This window comes from Mya arenaria, chromosome 2 (assembly GCF_026914265.1).
Source record: "Mya arenaria isolate MELC-2E11 chromosome 2, ASM2691426v1".
Classification (NCBI taxonomy): domain Eukaryota; kingdom Metazoa; phylum Mollusca; class Bivalvia; order Myida; family Myidae; genus Mya; species Mya arenaria.
In genome coordinates, this window is record NC_069123.1 from 45,480,470 (window position 1) to 45,500,474 (window position 20,005).

The 20,005-nt window shown below is 39.6% G+C and overlaps 1 protein-coding gene across 1 annotated transcript in view; it reads right to left on the reverse strand.

Moving 5' to 3' along the window:
• LOC128243079 (proto-oncogene tyrosine-protein kinase receptor Ret-like) overlaps positions 1–20,005 on the reverse strand; it is a 96,311-nt gene that overhangs the window by 11,134 nt on the left and 65,172 nt on the right. The window contains exons 7-16 of the mRNA XM_052960594.1: positions 18,505–18,614; positions 18,028–18,135; positions 17,555–17,777; positions 17,079–17,291; positions 12,766–12,896; positions 12,439–12,568; positions 11,993–12,276; positions 4,434–4,593; positions 3,310–3,417; positions 824–926 (exon numbers count right to left, since the gene is read on the reverse strand). Coding sequence (XP_052816554.1) covers positions 824–926; positions 3,310–3,417; positions 4,434–4,593; positions 11,993–12,276; positions 12,439–12,568; positions 12,766–12,896; positions 17,079–17,291; positions 17,555–17,777; positions 18,028–18,135; positions 18,505–18,614 — 1,570 coding nt within the window. The remainder of the gene's footprint in view (positions 1–823; positions 927–3,309; positions 3,418–4,433; positions 4,594–11,992; positions 12,277–12,438; positions 12,569–12,765; positions 12,897–17,078; positions 17,292–17,554; positions 17,778–18,027; positions 18,136–18,504; positions 18,615–20,005) is intronic.

Here is a 20,005-nt window from a genome sequence, read left to right on the forward strand (position 1 = left end):
GACGAAGTCAAGCCATAAAACAGTCAATGAGCGCGTGCAGACCTTCATAAATTCTAACAAACATCAAAACGTTATTTGGCAGTTGGTGAATGTCCGCCGTCGAAGGAACACTGGATATCATTTTGTAGAGGCTTACAATTAGATTATTGACCTTCTGGCTGCCATTTATTGGACACATCCTATTGCGATCGTTGGGATAGAAAAAAACACCGAAAACTAGACAACTTCAAGTTCTCTTATGTCCCAGTACAAATAACTTGCTACACAGGCAGGGCTATCTATAATTATTGACGGAGCTGGTGGCTATACGATATCCTGCATCTGTTGGCCTCAGAGCATTGCGATATGCGTGCGGACAAGGGTCCATGCAGGGTGTGTTTTTATACGACTGTCATCCTGCATCTGTTGGCCTCAGAGCATTGCGATATGCGTGCTGACAAGGATTCAGATGTTTTGTTACACGATTGGAAGCCAGCAGAAGTAACCTATGTGTACTGACTATAGTCCACGAGTGCGGCGCGTGATAGTTTCCCAGTGTCAGTTTAAGCATTTCATATAAGAAACATTACAACATTAAGCCTAATGACAATGGGGGTTTTCAATATTGAGACAAAATGGAACGTGTCACTGAGTGTGTATTTGTACGACTTTTCTTGAACATCTAACCATGGTTCCAGTCATAACGCAAGGGAGTAAGCATTAGGCTATGATTATGTATAACAGCGTTCCATAAAAGCTCCGCGACACAGATAAAATAGGGGGTGGGTACGTTATACTACAAAACGGGTATTCAAGTGTTAAACCCGAAGTAGGCGGTACGCACATGTGTTGTTGGTTGATGTAGCCATTCTCCTGGAGCCGGGATCGCCGGAGGTAGCTGAGAAGGCAGCCATGCTCACAAAACTCCACAACCAGGTAGAACGGACCTGCAAACAGGAATTATGAACTTTTGAGTAGTTGAGAAATAGACCGTGAATTCCATCAGCAGGTAGAACGGCCCTGCATAAAAATTAGCTTTAAGTAGATAAAGTGACAGACGTGTTCACATTACTCCATTGTCAAGTAGAACGTTCCTGCACTCAACAAAAATAACACAAAAGTAGCTAAGAAGGCAGTCGCGTTCACGTAACTCAATAACCTGGTAGAAATGCCCTGCACACGGACATTATGAGCAAGTAAGTAGCCTAGAAGGCAGTCGCGTTCATGTCACTCAATAACCAGGTAGAACGGCCCTGCACACGGACATTATGAGCATGTAAGTAGCCTAGAAGGCAGTCGCGTTCACGTAACTCAATAACCAGGTAGAACGGCCCTGCACACGGACATTATGAGCAAGTAAGTAGCCTAGAAGGAAGTCGCGTTCACGTAACTCAATAACCAGGTAGAACGGACCTGCACACGGACATTATGAGCAAGTAAGTAGCCTAGAAGGCAGTCGCGTTCATGTAACTCAATAACCAGGTAGAACGGACCTGCACACGGACATTATGAGCAAGTAAGTAGCCTAGAAGGCAGTCGCGTTCACGTAACTCAATAACCAGGTAGAACGGCCCTGCACACGGACATTATGAGCAAGTAAGTAGCCTAGAAGGAAGTCGCGTTCATGTAACTCAATAACCAGGTAGAACGGACCTGCACACGGACATTATGAGCATGTAAGTAGCCTAGAAGGAAGTCACGTTCACGCAACTCAATAACCAGGTAGAACGGACCTGCACACGGACATCATGAGCAAGTAAGTAGCCTAGAAGGAAGTCGCGTTCACGCAACTCAATAACCAGGTAGAACGGACCTGCACACGGACATCATGAGCAAGTAAACAGCCTAGAAGGCAGTCGCGTTCATGTAACTCAATAACCAGGTAGAACGGACCTGCACACGGACATCATGAGCAAGTAAGTAGCCTAGAAGGAAGTCGCGTTCACGCAACTCAATAACCAGGTAGAACGGCCCTGCACACGGACATTATGAGCATGTAAACAGCCTAGAAGGCAGTCGCGTTCATGTAACTCAATAACCAGGTAGAACGGCCCTGCACACGGACATTATGAGCATGTAAACAGCCTAGAAGGCAGTCGCGTTCACACAACTCAATAACCAGGTAGAACGACCCTGCACACGGACATTATGAGCATGTAAGTAGCCTAGAAGGAAGTCGCGTTCACGCAACTCAATAACCAGGTAGAACGACCCTGCACACGGACATTATGAGCATGTAAGTAGCCTAGAAGGAAGTCGCGTTCACGCAACTCAATAACCAGGTAGAACGGCCCTGCACACAGGATTTATGAGCATGTAAGTAGCCTAGAAGGCAGTCGCGTTCACGTAACTCAATAACCAGGTAGAACGGCCCTGCACACGGACATTATGAGCATGTAAGTAGCCTAGAAGGCAGTCGCGTTCATGTAGCTCATTAACCAGGTAGAAAGGATGTGCGTGAAGTTAGCACCGCAGCACCGCAACACCGCGGTGATATCACCGCAACCACGGTGCTAGCACCGAATTACCGGAATTGTACCAAAGCATATTGAGAAAGCGGGGCACTCTCACCTATACCACAGTGTGCCCTAGACCTAAACCTAGGTCATGGCATGTCACTGCTCTGCGATTTTAGGCAGGCTCTGAGTGTTTGATACGTATACGCTAACACCACTATCAGGTAGAAGAGGCCTGCAAACGGGCAAATCATATATGAAGAGTCAATATGGTAGTTTCCATGCATTTATACACCTTAATTGTGTGTGACTTGTGAACGGAGATATGTTGAAACATTGTACCTTAGCTGGTTGGCAAGTAAGATAGCTGCATACATTTCTAAAGTCCTGTGAGCCTGATGACGTTCGATTATCTGATTTCACTTGTATATAAGTAAATCTACCATGTCCTTTGGTTATGGATAAGAACACTTAATTTCATTCCTGGCATGGCTAGGCTTTGACGAGACACAATGTTTATGATTTGGATGAACTTTAATGAAAATTTGGCGTCATAAAAACATCGCATTGTTTTTTTATCAAGAAGTTAGGTGAAGCTAATATTTGATTTTTTTTTTACTTTCCTTCCAGTTAATATTAAAATAAATTGTAGGTGAAGTAAATATTGAGTAAAAGTTCGAAACAATATTTTGAATTTAAAGAAAACACTTTTAACACAAGAAGTATGGAAATGAACGAGAACAATGTCGACCTATGAATACTATTATGAAATATTAAAGGAATTAAAGAAATTCGTTGTTTAAGATTTTTTTCACGTAGTGGAAACTTTCACTATTTACTTATTGAATACGTACACACACAACACTAAACGTACCCGGGGACGTACAGGCTCCTATGAGCCTGATGACGTTTGGATGACTGACGTCTTTAAGAAGGTTGAACTCTGACCTCAGATCCGCCTCCTCCAGCTGGCTAGAGCAGTCTGGAAACAAAATATTAAACACTTCATTAAGTCTTAACAATTGTGTGCCTAAGCCAACGTCATTTCCCGTTTTTTAAGTATTTTATGGAATGATTTTCTAACATTAAAGGAACAAATCCTACCTTACCTTAACATGCACATCGCTCTGTGTATCTCGTTTTGATTTATTTTATTGTTACATGAACTGTTATGGTCTACTGCTTTCAAACAATGTAATGCAATACGTACGTTTCCGAACGTTACCTATTTTGATCGTACGACTGCAAAATTGTCTTTGATAGGGAAAAGATTGTCAGCAATAAGAAGCAAAATGGTCTACAGTTCTTTGGGAAAACAGAAGATATTAATCATTGAAAACCAACTAGTGCACCCTAGTGCAATGCATTTTGATCCAGACGCGTTTTTTTACGTTATTTTTATTGTTAATTCAATTATTCAGCCCAAGATGTCGTTACTAGTGACATGTTGTTTAAATTTATTTCAACAAAGAGATGTGCATTCACAGACTTGTTAATAAGAAAGGAATAGTTTATGGTGTAATAAGATTAAACCAATACCGCCGAATGCATTATTTAGAACGTATGGTTGCTGGCACGCATGTGCATAGTCCTTACTTTCCATACCAGTACACTTGCGGCTGAGTAGCTGGCCATTGCAATGTAATGGATGACGGTTGGAAGGTAGTTGGTAGTTGGAAGTTTGGGATTTCAATATTGAACTACCTACTACTTGCCAGTTGGAGATTCGAATATTCAATTACCTGCTAGTTGCCAGTTGGGGATTCGAAAAATCAGAGATAGATGTTGATGTTGATATTAAACTACTCGACTATTTCCAGACGGTTATTCGCGAATATCCAAATACCAACCAGTTGGTAGTTGATGATAGAGATTGTTTTCTTCTTTTTTTATAGTTAAAAGGTAAACATGTACAAAAAACAAGCCAAATGTATGTTTATGCATCTACATAGTCATATGTATCATCTTCACAAACACTGGCTTAATTCACAAACGTACGTTTCAGCATCTTAACTGCGACCTTGTCGCCGTTTTCGTCCCCTGAGTTAGGGTTCAGTGTTGCCATGACGACGAGGCCGAACTCTCCTTCCCCGAGGTTCCGTTCCAGGGTGAGGTTGTCACGTGATATCTCCCACCGCACGTCCTCGCTGAACTGCTGCTGGGCACCGAAAAAGAACAAAACAAAACACATTCACTTAAATACGCACAAATGTTATTTATATAGTTATCCGTATAAAAAATATGTAAGTATATAATCAAAAAGTCTCAATGGGCTATTGACAACATTTATATCACGTCTGAATAGCATGTGGATCTAAATGAATCCCAGGTCCGGGGAATAGCGGGGACTTTGACTTGCAGTTCAGCCAACCCCGGGTAAAATCCCCGCCCTGCGGCTACGAACTGATGGTAAAATCCCTGCCAAATGCCCCCGCTCCCCAGGGACCTTATGTAAAGCTATATTTTTCGCGAAGACAAAACCACCGCATTCACCCGGCACTGCGGGGCCACCTGGAAGGTAAAAAACACGGCCCATTTCCCCAGCTATGCCCGCTATAGCCCGAACCTGGGGGGTGGGGGGGGGCGTGGTTACAAGTGACTGGTGCTTTACGGAGCCTTATCAAACTCCGGTAATAAAATGAAGGCGGGGATCTTTATGCGACATATACAGTCCTTTGTTTCATTTAAAATGGTTTAGTATGAGAAAAGTTATTTTTTGTTTTTAGTCTTCATTTTAAGCAAAATGTCGCCTTCCGACGTAGCATATATATGACGTATTTAATAATATTTAATTTACTATTTATCACTTGGTATACCCACACTGTGTATGCATATGGACGTTTCTGGTGAAACAGATATCATTTCTTTCTTGTTTTATTTGAAAGCTTATCATTTACTTAGACTTTCCAGTACGGTTAAAATATATGTAGTTTCTTGACACAATAAATGAGTACAGTGAACAGTTAATTGGCGTTCTTCACTTGAACCACAGCGTTCAAGCCGTTCGTTCACTCAGCAATATGGCTCACTGCCGAATACACAGCGGTACCTGATACAGCCAATACAACCGATGACATTTCCAAATAGGAAATTTTCGTTTCAAGTGAAGAGAAATACGGCAAACAAAGCCAATTTTCAATTATACTGGTGTATAAGACCAATTTCAGTGTACTTCTACAGTAATTGGGGAGTTTGTGGAGAGAGGAATCGTTCTTCTGTATAATAACCTCTGAAGAGCTCGGCCTTCACTGTGATACGTCTCCCTGACAGACTTGGTCACCGACCTAGCTCCAGCCAACTCAATTGCAACATCGACAGTTTTATGGTGCATGTATGTGCCGAACATTTGCCCATTTTGGCAAATATACCCACGTTGGCAAATTTGCCCCATTTGGTATATTTGGACGCGTTTAGATGTCAATTGAGAAAAGTAATTAAATGCTCATAGTTTGTGTAGAAAAGTATACTATAAATACATGAAACAACTTTTATTACCAATGTATGGTTTCAATGTCTGTATTCAACAGTAATTTTAATAATATTTTTTTTTTCTTTCAGAATGAAAACAACAACAACAACAACAACATTATATCAGAAGCATTTGCATTGTTTGTACTCATGTTGGTTTCATTATTGATGAAAACAATACGAAATAGAAGCGAGAATGTATCTATGGTTGATTTCTTTCAAGGTAACAGCTGGAAAACGAGGATTGTATGCATTTGAAAGTTAAGCAATCCATTTTAATAGTATAATTTTTTTTATGAGTCTCAGAGAAAGACCATACAGCCAAACTTGAAAACAGAATAATTAAATCAGATATGAACATGGTATTTAAAACATGTTAGTCCATTGTAAAAGCAGTCGGCCGAAAAATCCAATAACAGATTGAAACCAAAGCTATCACTGTATGTGATTAATACCCATAAAGCATCATTTTCGTTTGATAGAAAAAATCACTCGACAAAAGATCAGTAAAAATACCAAAAGTCGAAAACTCCAAAAAAAATACAATACTTGATAATGTTTCATTTCAAGTGTGCTTCACTTCTCCTCAACACAATCTGATGCACACAATGCCGTTTGAGAACAAAATATAAATATGGGGTAATGGAGAAAAGTAATAAAAAATATCTCTATATATAACATATCAAAGGACAAATATTTCTATTCTTGAAATATAGCTTTTGGTGCTCACTGGATAAAATAGATTACGATCTTACATTGAAACAATGAAATATCCTCTGTGTATTTATATCAATATCCTTCCTTTATTGTTTCATTCGTCAATAAATTACTATAAACCCTGCAAAAATCGAAATTCCGCCGGAGCCAAATTGTTGCGATAATATGACATGGAAGTTAACCCCACCACCAGACTTAAGGCAAATTATCCCCCGACGGTAAATTTATTATTTTTTATGAATGAACGTTTATAGCATGTACGTGAAGTTAGCGGCCTAGCGGCCTAACGGCCTAGCGGCGTGAAGTTAGCGGCCTAGCGGCCTAGCGGCCTAGCGGCGTGAAGTTAGCGGCCTGGCGGCCTGGCGGCCTAGCGGCCTAGCGGCGTGAAGTTGGCGGCCTAGCGGCCTAGCGGCCTGGCGGCCTAATTATTTTTTCTATGTCCAAGCAATTGTTAATGCGTTTTTTTTTAAAACAATGATAAATCAAGGTTTTTTATTCATATAGTTACATAGCGGCCTTAAATTGTTATCTATTCAGAATATTTTTCTTTACCTTTTATTCTAAAACAATTTAAAATTAACTGTTTTATGCACAAATTATCACTCTGAAGCGTTTTTCAACTTTTTTTCAAAAAAGTCGATATAGCACTTCAGCGGCCTAGCGGCCTAGCGGCGTGAAGTTGGCGGCCTGGCGGCCAAGCGGCCTAGCGGCCTAAAATGGTATCCTATTTCAAACCATGTATACATGCATTTTCTTCTAAAACAATGACATATTAACTGTTTTATGCACAAATTAACACTTTGAAGCTATTAGCGATTATCAACAGTTTTTTTTCAAAAGTGTCGATTGAGCAGTCAGCTATTTCAAAGCATTAAACATGCCTGTTCTTCTAAAACAATGATATATTTACTGTTTTTATGCACAAATTATCACTCTGAAGCGTTTTTCAATTCTTTTCCAAAAAAGTCGATCGAGCAATTCAGCGGCCTAGCGGCCTAGCGGCCTAGCGGCGTGAAGTTAGCGGCCTGGCGGCCTAGCGGCCTAGCGGCCTAGCGGCCTAAAATGGTTTCCTATTTCAAACCATGTATACATGCATTTTCTTCTTAAACAATGACATATTAACTGTTTGGATGCACAAATTAACACTTTGAAGCTATTAGCGATAATCAACATATTTTTTTTTCAAAAAGTCGATTGAGCAGTCAGCTATTTCAAAGCATTAAACATGGCTGATCTTCTCAAACAATGATGTATTTGCTGTTTTTATGCACAAATTATCACTCTAAAGCGTTTTTTTTTTTTTCAAAAAAGTTGATCGAGCACTTCAGCGGCCTAGCGGCCTAGCGGCCTAGCGGCGTGAAGTTAGCGGCCTGGCGGCCTAGCGGCCTAGCGGCCTAGCGGCCTAAAATTGTTTCCTTTTTCAAACCATGTATACATGCATTTTCTTTTAAACAATGATATATTAACTGTTTTTATGCACAAATTAACACTTTGAAGCTATTAGCGATTATCAACAGTTTTTTTTTCAAAAGTGTCGATAAAGCAGTCAGGTATTTCAAAGCATTAAACATGCCTGTTCTTCTAAAACAATGATGTATTTACTGTTTTTATGCACATAATATCACTCTGAAGCGTTTTTCAACTTTTTTTCAAAAAAGTCGATCGAGCACTTCAGCGGCCTAGCGGCCTAGCGGCGTGAAGTTAGCGGCCTGGCGGCCTAGCGGCCTAGCGGCCTAAAATGGTATCCTATTTCAAAGCATGAATACATGCATTTTCTTCTAAAACAATGACATATTAACTGTTTGAATGCACAAATTAACACTTTGAAGCTATTAGCGATAATCAACATATTTTTTTTTTTCAAAAAGTCGATTGAGCAGTCAGCTATTTCAAAGCATTAAACATGGCTGATCTTCTAAAACAATAATGTATTTACTGTTTTTATGCACAAATTATCACTCTAAAGCGTTTTTTTATTTTTATTTTCAAAAAAGTTGATCGAGCACTTCAGCGGCCTAGCGGCCTAGCGGCGTGAAGTTAGCGGCCTGGCGGCCTAGCGGCCTAGCGGCCTAAAATTGTTTCCTATTTCAAACCATGTATACATGCATTTTCTTTTAAAACAATGATATATTAACTGTTTTTATGTACAAATTAACACTTTGAAGCTATTAGCAATTATCAACAGGTTTTTTTTCAAAAGTGTCGATAAAGCAGTCAGCTATTTCAAAGCATCAAACATGCCTGTTCTTCTAAAACAATGATGTATTTACTGTTTTTATGCACATAATATCACTCTGAAGCGTTTTTCAATTTTTTTTCAAAAAATCGATCGAGCACTTCAGCGGCCTAGCGGCCTAGCGGCGTGAAGTTAGCGGCCTAGCGGCCTAGCGGCCTAGCGGCCTAAAATGGTATCCTATTTCAAAGCATGTATACATGCATTGTTTTCTAAAACAATGATATATTATCTGTTTTAAGCAAACACTATCACTCTGAGGCGATTATCAACCTTTTTTTCAAAAAGTCGAACAAGCAGTCAGCTTTTCAAAGCATGTGAACATGCCTATCCTTTTCAAAAATATGTTGATAATCGCCTCAGAGTGATAGTCTGTGCATAAAAACAGTTAACATATCATTTGTTTAGAAGAAAATGCATGTATACATGCTTTGAAATAGGAGAGCATTTTAGGCCGCCAGGCCGCTAGGCCGCTAGGCCGCTAACTTCACGCCGCTAGGCCGCTAGGCCGCTAGGCCGCTGAAGTGCTCGATCAAATTTTTTTGAAAAAAAAACAAAACAAAAAACAAAACGCTTTAGAGTGATAATTTGTGCATAAAAACAGCAAATACATCATTGTTTTAGAAGATCAGCCATGTTTAATGCTTTGAAATAGATGACTGCTCAATCGACTTTTTTGAAAGAAAAAAAATATGTTGATTATCGCTAATAGCTTCAAAGTGTTAATTTGTGCATTCAAACAGTTAATATGTCATTGTTTAAGAAGAAAATGCATGTAAACATGCTTTGAAATAGGAAACCATTTTAGGCCGCTAGGCCGCTAGGCCGCCAGGCCGCTAACTTCACGCCGCTAGGCCGCTGAAGTGCTCGATCGACTTTTTTGGAAAAGAATTGAAAAACGCTTCAGAGTGATAATTTGTGCATAAAAACAGTAAATACATCATTGTTTTAGAAGAACAGGCATGTTTAATGCTTTGAAATAGCTGACTGCTTTATCGACACTTTTGAAAAAAAAAAACTGTTGATAATCGCTAATAGCTTCAAAGTGTTAATTTGTGCATAAAAACAGTTAATATGTCATTGTTTTAGAAGAAAATGCATGTATACATGGTTTGAAATAGGAAAAGTTTTTAGGCCGCTAGGCCGCTAGGCCGCCAGGCCGCCAGGCCGCTAACTTCACGCCACTAGGCCGCTAGGCCGCTGAAGTGCTCGATCAACTTTTAAAAAAATAAAATAAAAAACGCTTTAGAGTGATAATTTGTGCATAAAAACAGTAAATATATCATTGTTTTAGAAGATCAGGCATGTTTAATGATTTGAAATAGCTGACTGCTTAATTGACGCTTTTAAAAAAAAAATGTTGATAATCGCTAATAGCTTCAAAGTGTTAATTTGTGCATAAAAATAGCTAAGATGTCATTGTTTTAGAAGAAAATGCATGTATTCATGCTTTGAAATAGGATACCATTTTAGGCCGCTAGGCCGCTAGGCCGCCAGGCCGCTAACTTCACGCCGCTAGGCCGCTAGGCCGCTGAAGTGCTCGATCGACTTTTTTGAAAAAAAGTTGAAAAACGCTTCAGAGTGATATTATGTGCATAAAACAGTTAATTTAAAATTGTTTTAGAATAAAAGATAAAGAAAGATATTCTGAATAGATAACAATTTAAGGCCGCTATGTAACTATATGAATAAAAAACCTTGATTTATCATTGTTTTTTAAAAAAAAACGCATTAACAATTGCTTGGACATAGAAAAAATAATTAGGCCGCTAGGCCGCTAGGCCGCCAACTTCACGCCGCTAGGCCGCTAGGCCGCTAACTTCACGCCGCTAGGCCGCTAGGCCGCTAGGCCGCTGAAGTGCTCGATCAAATTTTTTTGAAAAAAAAACAAAACAAAAAACAAAACGCTTTAGAGTGATAATTTGTGCATAAAAACAGCAAATACATCATTGTTTTAGAAGATCAGCCATGTTTAATGCTTTGAAATAGATGACTGCTCAATCGACTTTTTTGAAAGAAAAAAAATATGTTGATTATCGCTAATAGCTTCAAAGTGTTAATTTGTGCATTCAAACAGTTAATATGTCATTGTTTAAGAAGAAAATGCATGTAAACATGCTTTGAAATAGGAAACCATTTTAGGCCGCTAGGCCGCTAGGCCGCCAGGCCGCCAGGCCGCTAACTTCACGCCACTAGGCCGCTAGGCCGCTGAAGTGCTCGATCAACTTTTAAAAAAATAAAATAAAAAACGCTTTAGAGTGATAATTTGTGCATAAAACAGTAAATATATCATTGTTTTAGAAGATCAGGCATGTTTAATGATTTGAAATAGCTGACTGCTTAATTGACGCTTTTAAAAAAAAAATGTTGATAATCGCTAATAGCTTCAAAGTGTTAATTTGTGCATAAAAATAGCTAAGATGTCATTGTTTTAGAAGAAAATGCATGTATTCATGCTTTGAAATAGGATACCATTTTAGGCCGCTAGGCCGCTAGGCCGCCAGGCCGCTAACTTCACGCCGCTAGGCCGCTAGGCCGCTGAAGTGCTCGATCGACTTTTTTGAAAAAAAGTTGAAAAACGCTTCAGGGTGATATTATGTGCATAAAACAGTTAATTTAAAATTGTTTTAGAATAAAAGATAAAGAAAGATATTCTGAATAGATAACAATTTAAGGCCGCTATGTAACTATATGAATAAAAAACCTTGATTTATCATTGTTTTTTAAAAAAAAACGCATTAACAATTGCTTGGACATAGAAAAAATAATTAGGCCGCTAGGCCGCTAGGCCGCTAGGCCGCCAACTTCACGCCGCTAGGCCGCTAGGCCGCCAGGCCGCTAACTTCACGCCGCTAGGCCGCTAGGCCGCTTGGCCGCTAACTTCACGCCGTTAGGCCGCTAGGCCGCTAGGCCGCTAACTTCACGTACATGTTTATAGCACACATTTTCCTCCGAGGTTAAATTTCGTCTTATAAACTCGGCATACGATTGTTTGGAACACTTTTAAGTGAATTATTCAAAAAAAAGAAAAGTTTCGAGAAAGACTCAAAGGGAGGACTAGAACATTCGCCCTTTATCAACTTTTCATAATTGTCAGCAAAAAACAACGTGTTAATCACACATTATATACATTACTTACCGATGGCGGGGATTGCGCCGTGTATATCTGGCGCTTGGGAGACCACTGCTCTACTGTGTACGTGATGACCCCTTCCTCTTCTGTGTACTCGGTGACCGGTGGTCCCGGAAGTGACGTCACGCTGCCCACGTGCTTCATGCTAGCCTGGCGCTTGTCGTTGAGGCGTTTGGTGAACCATATCATGAAAAGGGAGAATGAAATGAGAAGGAACGCGCCGGCGCCCAGTCCAATCCCGGTGGCACACACACCGCCACAGCCCACCGTCCCCTGCTGCGAGGCCTGCGCTGAATAGGCATGAAAAATATGTGTTGATGATTTGATACATAAATGTAAACCAAATTTCCGAAAACATCAAGTTCAATTTCTAAAGCTCTGGGCGTTTGTTTTAGGAACAATTAACGTAACACACTTTAATTGTTTTTTTTAAGCATTGCTTAGAATCGTACCAACGAAATAATCTGTTGAGCGGTTTGAAATCTGTGTGACGTCATGTAATTGTGTGACATCATCGACGTTTGTGGAATGATCAGCGGGTGGGGTGTCAACAGGGGATAGTGATGTCACAAATGGCTTCAACTGTGTAGAAAGAAAATTTATTCTCGGTATAATCAAAACAAAATCTCACGTTAAGGTCATGAAACTGTAATATTTTCATAAACGCAAATATAAGAGTTATGAAAACATTTAAAACTGATTGTTAGGCAAATATTGTTATACTACATGTATGTCGGAAAACAAGAACTATACATCTTTATATGTTAAAGAAAACTCACGCGAGGTAGACATGTGCATGTGGTGCTCGTGTCTATCTCTTCCCAATCACACCAGCACGTGCCCTTGGCCTTCACGATCCCGGGTTGTAAGGGCCGTAAGGGTAGATACTCCCCTAACACATAACCTGCAGCTAAACACCGCGGAAATACGACATTGTACAACGTATAAAAGTTATACATATAAACGTACCTTATAAGTCACTTACTGCAAGTTATAAAAATATCTGGCGACTCGATAAGTTAATGTGTTTTTTCTAGCCATTTCTGTTGCATTGTGAGGTTTTGGAGGCTTATATTTGTATTTTCAAGAAGTTGCCAACATTCAATCTCATGCTAGCATCACATGTATGGTTCAATGACACATTAAAAGGTCACTGTCTGTGTATTTTGACCATCTGAATCAAATCAGTGATTAAACACAAACAGAACCTGTAAGAGGAAACGTTGTCATGGCTTTACTGATTATGGACGAGGAACAGTAATCATTACTATTATGTGTACGTATGAATAATCGTAATCATGGCTATACTGTATACGTTTAAGGAGTCGTAATCATGGTTATACTGTATACGTATGAAGAATCGTAACCATGGCTATACTGTTTACGTTTAAGGAGTCGTAATCATGGTTATACTGTATACGTATGAAGAATCGTAACCATGGCTATACTGTTTACGTTTAAGGAGTCGTAATCATGGTTATACTGTATACGTATGAAGAATCGTAACCATGGCTATACTGTTTACGTTTAAGGAGTCGTAATCATGGTTATACTGTATACGTATGAAGAATCGTAACCATGGCTATACTGTATACGTTTGAGGGGTCGTAATCATGGCTATACTGTTTACGTTTGAGGAATCGTTATCATGGCTATACTGTATACGTATGATGAATCGTTATCATGACTATACTGTTTACGTTTGAGGAATCGTTATCATGGCTATACTGTATACGTTTGAGGAATCGCAATCATGGCTATACTATACTGTATACGTATGAGGAATCGTTATCATGGCTATACTGTATACGTTTGAGGAATCGTAATCATGGCTATACTGTTTATGGACGAGGAATCGTAATCATGGCCATACTGTATACGTATGAGGAATCGTTATCATGGCTATACTGTATTCGTTTGAGGAATCGTAATCATGGCTATACTGTATACGTATGAAAAATCGTAATCAAGACTATACTGTATACGTATGAGGAATCGTAATCAAGGCTATACTGTATACGTATAAGGAATTGTAGTCATGGCTGTACTGTTTATGGACGAGGAATCGTAATCATGGCTGTACTGCATACGTATGAGGAATTGTAATCATGGCTATACTGCATACGTTTGAGGAATCGTAATCATGGCTATACTGTATACGTATGAGGAATCGTAATCATGGCTATACTGTATACGTATGAGGAATCGTAATCATGGCTATACTGTATACGTATGAAGAATTGTAATCATAGCTATACTGTATACGTTTGAGGAATCGTTATCATGGCTATACTGTTTATGGACGAGGACTCGTAATCATGGCTATACTGTATAAGTTTGAGGTATCGTAATGATGACTATACTGTTTATGGACGAGGAATCGTAACCATGGCTGTACTGTATACGTATGAGGAATCATAAACATGGCTATACTGTATACGTATAAGGAATCGTAACCATGGCTATACTGTATACGTTTGAGGAGTCGTAATCATGGCTATACTGTATACGTATAAGTAAGCGTAACCATGGCTATACTGTATACGTTTGAGGAATCGCAATCATGGCTATACTGTTTACGTATAAGGAATCGTAATCATGGCTATACTGTATACGTTTGAGGAATCGTAATCATGGCTATACTGTATACGTTTGAGGAATCGTAATAATTGCTATACTGTATACGTTTGAGGAATCGTAATAATTGCTATACTGTATACGTTTGAGGAATCGTAATAATTGCTATACTGTATACGTTTGAGAAATCGTAATAATTGCTATACTGTATACGTCTGAGGAATCGTAATAATTGCTATACTGTATACGTATAAGGAATCGTAATCATGGCTATACTGTATACGTTTGAGGAATCGTAATCATGGCTGTACTGATTATGGACGTGGAATCCTAATCATGGCTATACTGTATACGTATGAGGAATCGTTATCATGGCTATACTGTATACGTATAAGGAATCGTAATCATGGCTATACTGTGTATGGACGAGGAATCGTAATCATGGCTATACTGTATACGTAAGAGGAATCGTAATCATGGCTATACTGTTTATGGACGAGGAATCGAAATCATGGCTATAATGTACACCAGGACGAGGAATCGAAATCATGGCTGTACTGTATAAGTACGAAGAATCGTAATCATGGCTATACTGTATACGTATGAAAAAATCGAAATCATGGCTATAATGTACATGGACGAGTGATCGTAATCATGGCTATACTGTATAAGTATGAAGAATCGTAACCATGGCTATACTGTATACGTATGAAAAAATCGAAATCATGGCTATACTGTATAAGTATGAGGAATCGTAATCATGGCTATACTGTATATGGACGAGGAATCGTAATCATGGCTATACTGTATACGTATGAGGAATCGTAATCATGGCTATACTGTTTATGGACGAGGAATCGAAATCATGGCTATATTGTACATGGACGAGGAATCGAAATCATGGCTATACATTACATGGACGAGGAATCGAAATCGTGGCTATAATGTACATGGACGAGTGATCGTAATCATGGCTATACTGTATATGGACGAGGAATCGTAATCATGGCTATATTGTACATGGACGAGTGATCGTAATCATGGCTATATTGTACATGGACGAGGAATCGTAAGTGTATGTCCCTTACATATGAAGCGTATTTAGCATATTGTCATCACATTAGCATCTTTGGCAAAATGGGCCAATCGTTGTAAAAACAAGACAAACGAGCTTTATACACAACAGAGTTGTAGGCAAACACATTTTTTATTCTATTAAATAATATCCCTTGTGGGGATCGCCCCAACAACCTCTTGGGTTAGAGACGGACAATTTAACCACTGGACTAGCCCCTGGTTGGTGTCAAACCAACAGCATATTTGATGTTAGGCGGACTCCTTTACCACTAGACCACTCTCAACCTGGTTTGGGTCGAACACAAAACGACTTGGATCACTGGCTGACACCTATGCTACAAGACGACTATCACCCTAGTGGGGATCGAACTCAATCCCTCTTAGATGAGAGGCGGATACCTATAACAGTGTACCACCCTAATCTTGGTGGGGATCGAACACACAACCTTATGGATGAGAGGCGGACACCTATACCACAAGAGCTCTTTCACCCTGGTGGGGATCGAACACACAACCACTTGGGCGGAAGGCGGACACCTGTACCACAAGAACTCTCTCACCCTGGTGGGGATCGAACAAAAAACCTTGGATGAAAGACGAACACCTATACTACAAGTGCTCTCTCTACCTGGTGGGTCAGAACAAACATTCCATCGGATGAGAGGCGGACACCTATGCAACAATAGTTCTCTCACCCTGGTAGGGATCAAACACACAACCCCTTGGATGGAAGGCGGACACCTACATCACAAGAGCTCTCTCATCCTGGCGGGGATCAAACGCACAAACCCTTAAATGAGAGGCGGGCACCTTTACAACAATATATCTCTCTACCTGGTGTGATCGAACACACAACCCCTTTGATGATACCGACACCGATATCTTTTTTATAAAGTAAATAACCCTTTGATAAAATATATGTACATTTAATTATGAAGTCACACTATGCTCGTGCTAATTAACAGTGTTCCTCAAACTTTGTCTAAGGAACAGAATACATGGAACATAAATTAATCAACTACGAAACATGGAAATTAAACAAATTAACTACAAAAGCAAAGTACCGTTATTTTAAATTCTGGAGACGATGTGGCAAACAATTTTATACTAATTTTAGTTACTGCAAAATATGACTTCAAAATGCTTGTTTGACGTTTGACGAGAAAACTAATTGAGTATCATTCTAGAAACATCCTAGTGACGCCTTGGGGAGAAGCGAGGGACTTAATTTTGTGTTATGCGGTAACAAAGACCGCGGTTCTGGTACACGTATACTACACAGTATAGCTTTTTACACATGTATATCCAACTGTATTCCTTATTCTAAGGGGAAATTAATTTGGCCGTAGACAAAACGAGTAACAACACTTATTTTCATTCATTTAAAAGATAAACTACCCATGACATTGGCTCTGATATACAAAACAAAAACGCTCACCTATACAGTCCTGTGGACACAGAGCCGGAAACATCTCCTCCAGCTCGTCACACTTCCGGTCTGGGCACGTACTTGAATTGTAGGTACACGTGCCGTACTTCTCCGTCATGACATTACTGTCGGCACCGCGCATCTCACACGTTCCGCCGCGCAGCCCGACCCCACAGCCGAGCGCACAGGAAGAAGCGTCCTTGTGGAATGAGCATCCATCCTCTGAAGCACGAATATTTCATGTACAGTACATAGAGAAAATAGGATGCACGTATGTCATATATTTATATAATTAAACGGTCAAGTCAAAACTATACATCACTTTCGTAGCTCACATGAGAGCAGTTAACAAAAACATGAAGCTAAACAATACAAGCAATTTTAATAAAGGATATCTAATTAATGAAAACTATGACGAACATCAACGTTTAAACTGTAAATAACGACCGCTAGTCCGGTGTACATGTCTGCAAATTTTCACTCACCACAGTGATTGTCTGTACGGGCCTTTCCCACTAGGTGGATGGCAAGTGTCAATTCCTCACCGGAAGTTCGCGTCAACTGCAATCTGACCATTTCGTCTGAAGTAGCCAGAACGGAAGAGTCTCTAACGTAGACGATCCCATACTTGGGCGTCACACGGAACACGTCGTGCTGGAGACGCCATGTGGCGCTACCGCCACTTACGTCCGCCCCAACCTCAAGTACCTAAAAGAAACACGAACAAATAGGATAAAGATGTAAATGTTATTTTAAACAAAAGCAAATTTAGTGTTATGTGGAAACCGCGGCACGGTCTTTACAAAAAACTTGAGTTGTACGAAAACCACTTACATGTACATTGTAGTATTAAATATTCTAGTTAAACAAAGGTTATCAGGGCAGCTGCCAATGAAAACGGCAATGACTCGTTATTGCTTTTACTTTTATCGTGATGGACTTTGTGGTATATACTCACCCTGGCCAGCCTGGTTGAGTTCCGGGGGAACTGCAGCATGACCGCGCTCCTAAGCTGCATCACTTTTGGGCGGGCGGACCCCTGGTGGATGTTAATGAACATGACTGCCTGCAATGGACGCCATGTGTCGATTTGTCAACAATTAAAATTGAAAGCGTCTGTGTTCTAAAGGACTGGTTTAGTATTGCACGACTGTACACTTTATAGACTCAGTAAGCTAACCCTATCAAAAGTGTCAAAGACAGTGAATTTAAGAATTAAACAAAAACAAAAAGGGATTTCTTAAGCAAAATAGGAAAAAACATTTATTGTGACACATGAGCCGCAATAAAATTTCTGTTTATAAAATATATATAAATTTGATCTGATACAACGTGAATGCAGTTTCCCTTTAACATGCGGAAGGCATGACATACAGTAACTGTCTTTGACATGCACGTTTTGGTGTTTACGTATGTTGCTTGGATGTAATCCCACCGTGTCATTGAAGGGAAATCCTGTCAGCGGCCTGAATCCCGGGTCCTCCACCCCCACCACACACTGGTACTGGCTCTCCCCGGCCGAGATAGCGCCACTCACGTTTACCCCTGAAACAATCGTTCACAATATTGAGACTGCGACTAAGAAATCGCTGCACTTCCTACACGTAAAGTACAGTAAATGCATTATCTATGGAAACGTATAGCGTATATTGCTATGGAAGCGTACAACGTTTAATGTTATAGAAGCTTATATGATATTCAAGCCAGCCTGGGCACGTGCTTGAACTATAGATGCATAAGCAGCCTTTGGAACAGATAGTGAACCCCCTACCCAATGAGGAATTTTTCTACACCTTTACTTCTTCTCGTTTTGCCATTTTCTGTCACTAAAACATCTGTTTGATGAAATAGACCATACCTTAAAATTTTGAGCAAGACAGGAGAGCAAAGCTTGCCTTAACTGAGACTGTGTACGGGCCTGTACTGTACGCCACTGTACGTTACCTTTAAATTAAATGCCATAACATTAAAGGTAGAACTTGTGTTTTAAAAGTTTTACTTTCATCGTTATTTGTGAGACCCTTAACACTGGAGAGTGACGATATAGGATGAACCTTGTGTTCAATCTTGACTGCATGTGCTTACATTTGTTTCAATGTTAAATTATGTAATGTACAATACCTCCATATTTCAATATTATTGGTATTTGTGAATTGCAATGCTTAAGCACGTTCTATCTTTAATATAAATGATAACATCATGAACATGGTGGTTAATTTTGATACAACAGTTTTCGATTGCAGGAAATATATTTTAAGGACGCTGTTTACGTAGCTTTAAGTTGTCGAAACCCAAATAATACAAGAAATTAAAACAGTAAGCCATCATTAGTGCACACATTTTGAAATATATGAATAATAATTTATAAAAATAATATACCAAACATTATACTTGATTACCAGAGTAGCACATACATTTCCTTCTGAAAACACATATATTTCATCCTTTGTATATAGCAGATTAACACATACATGTCCTCATTGGGTATACTAGCAGATTAACACATACTTTATCTCCTAGTGAATATAAGCATTTTAGCACATACATTTCATTCTGGGTATAACACCTACATTTCCTCCTGGGGTATATTAGCAGATTAACACATACATTTTGTCCTGGGGTATATCAACAGAATAACTCCTACATTTCCTTCAGGGGTTTACCTACTTTTCATCTTGGGGTATAACAGCAGATTAACACCTACATTTCCTTCCGATTAACACATACCATTCCTCCTTGGTTATATTCGCATATTAACTACTTCTTTTTTCTGATTAACACATACAGGTCCTCCGTAAGGTATATTAGCAATAAGCACATACATTTCCTATTGGGGTAAATCAACAGATTAACGCATACAAATTCCCCCCGACTATCACATGCATTTTCTCCTGGGGTTTATCAGCAGAATAGTCCCTATATTTTCTTCAGGGGTA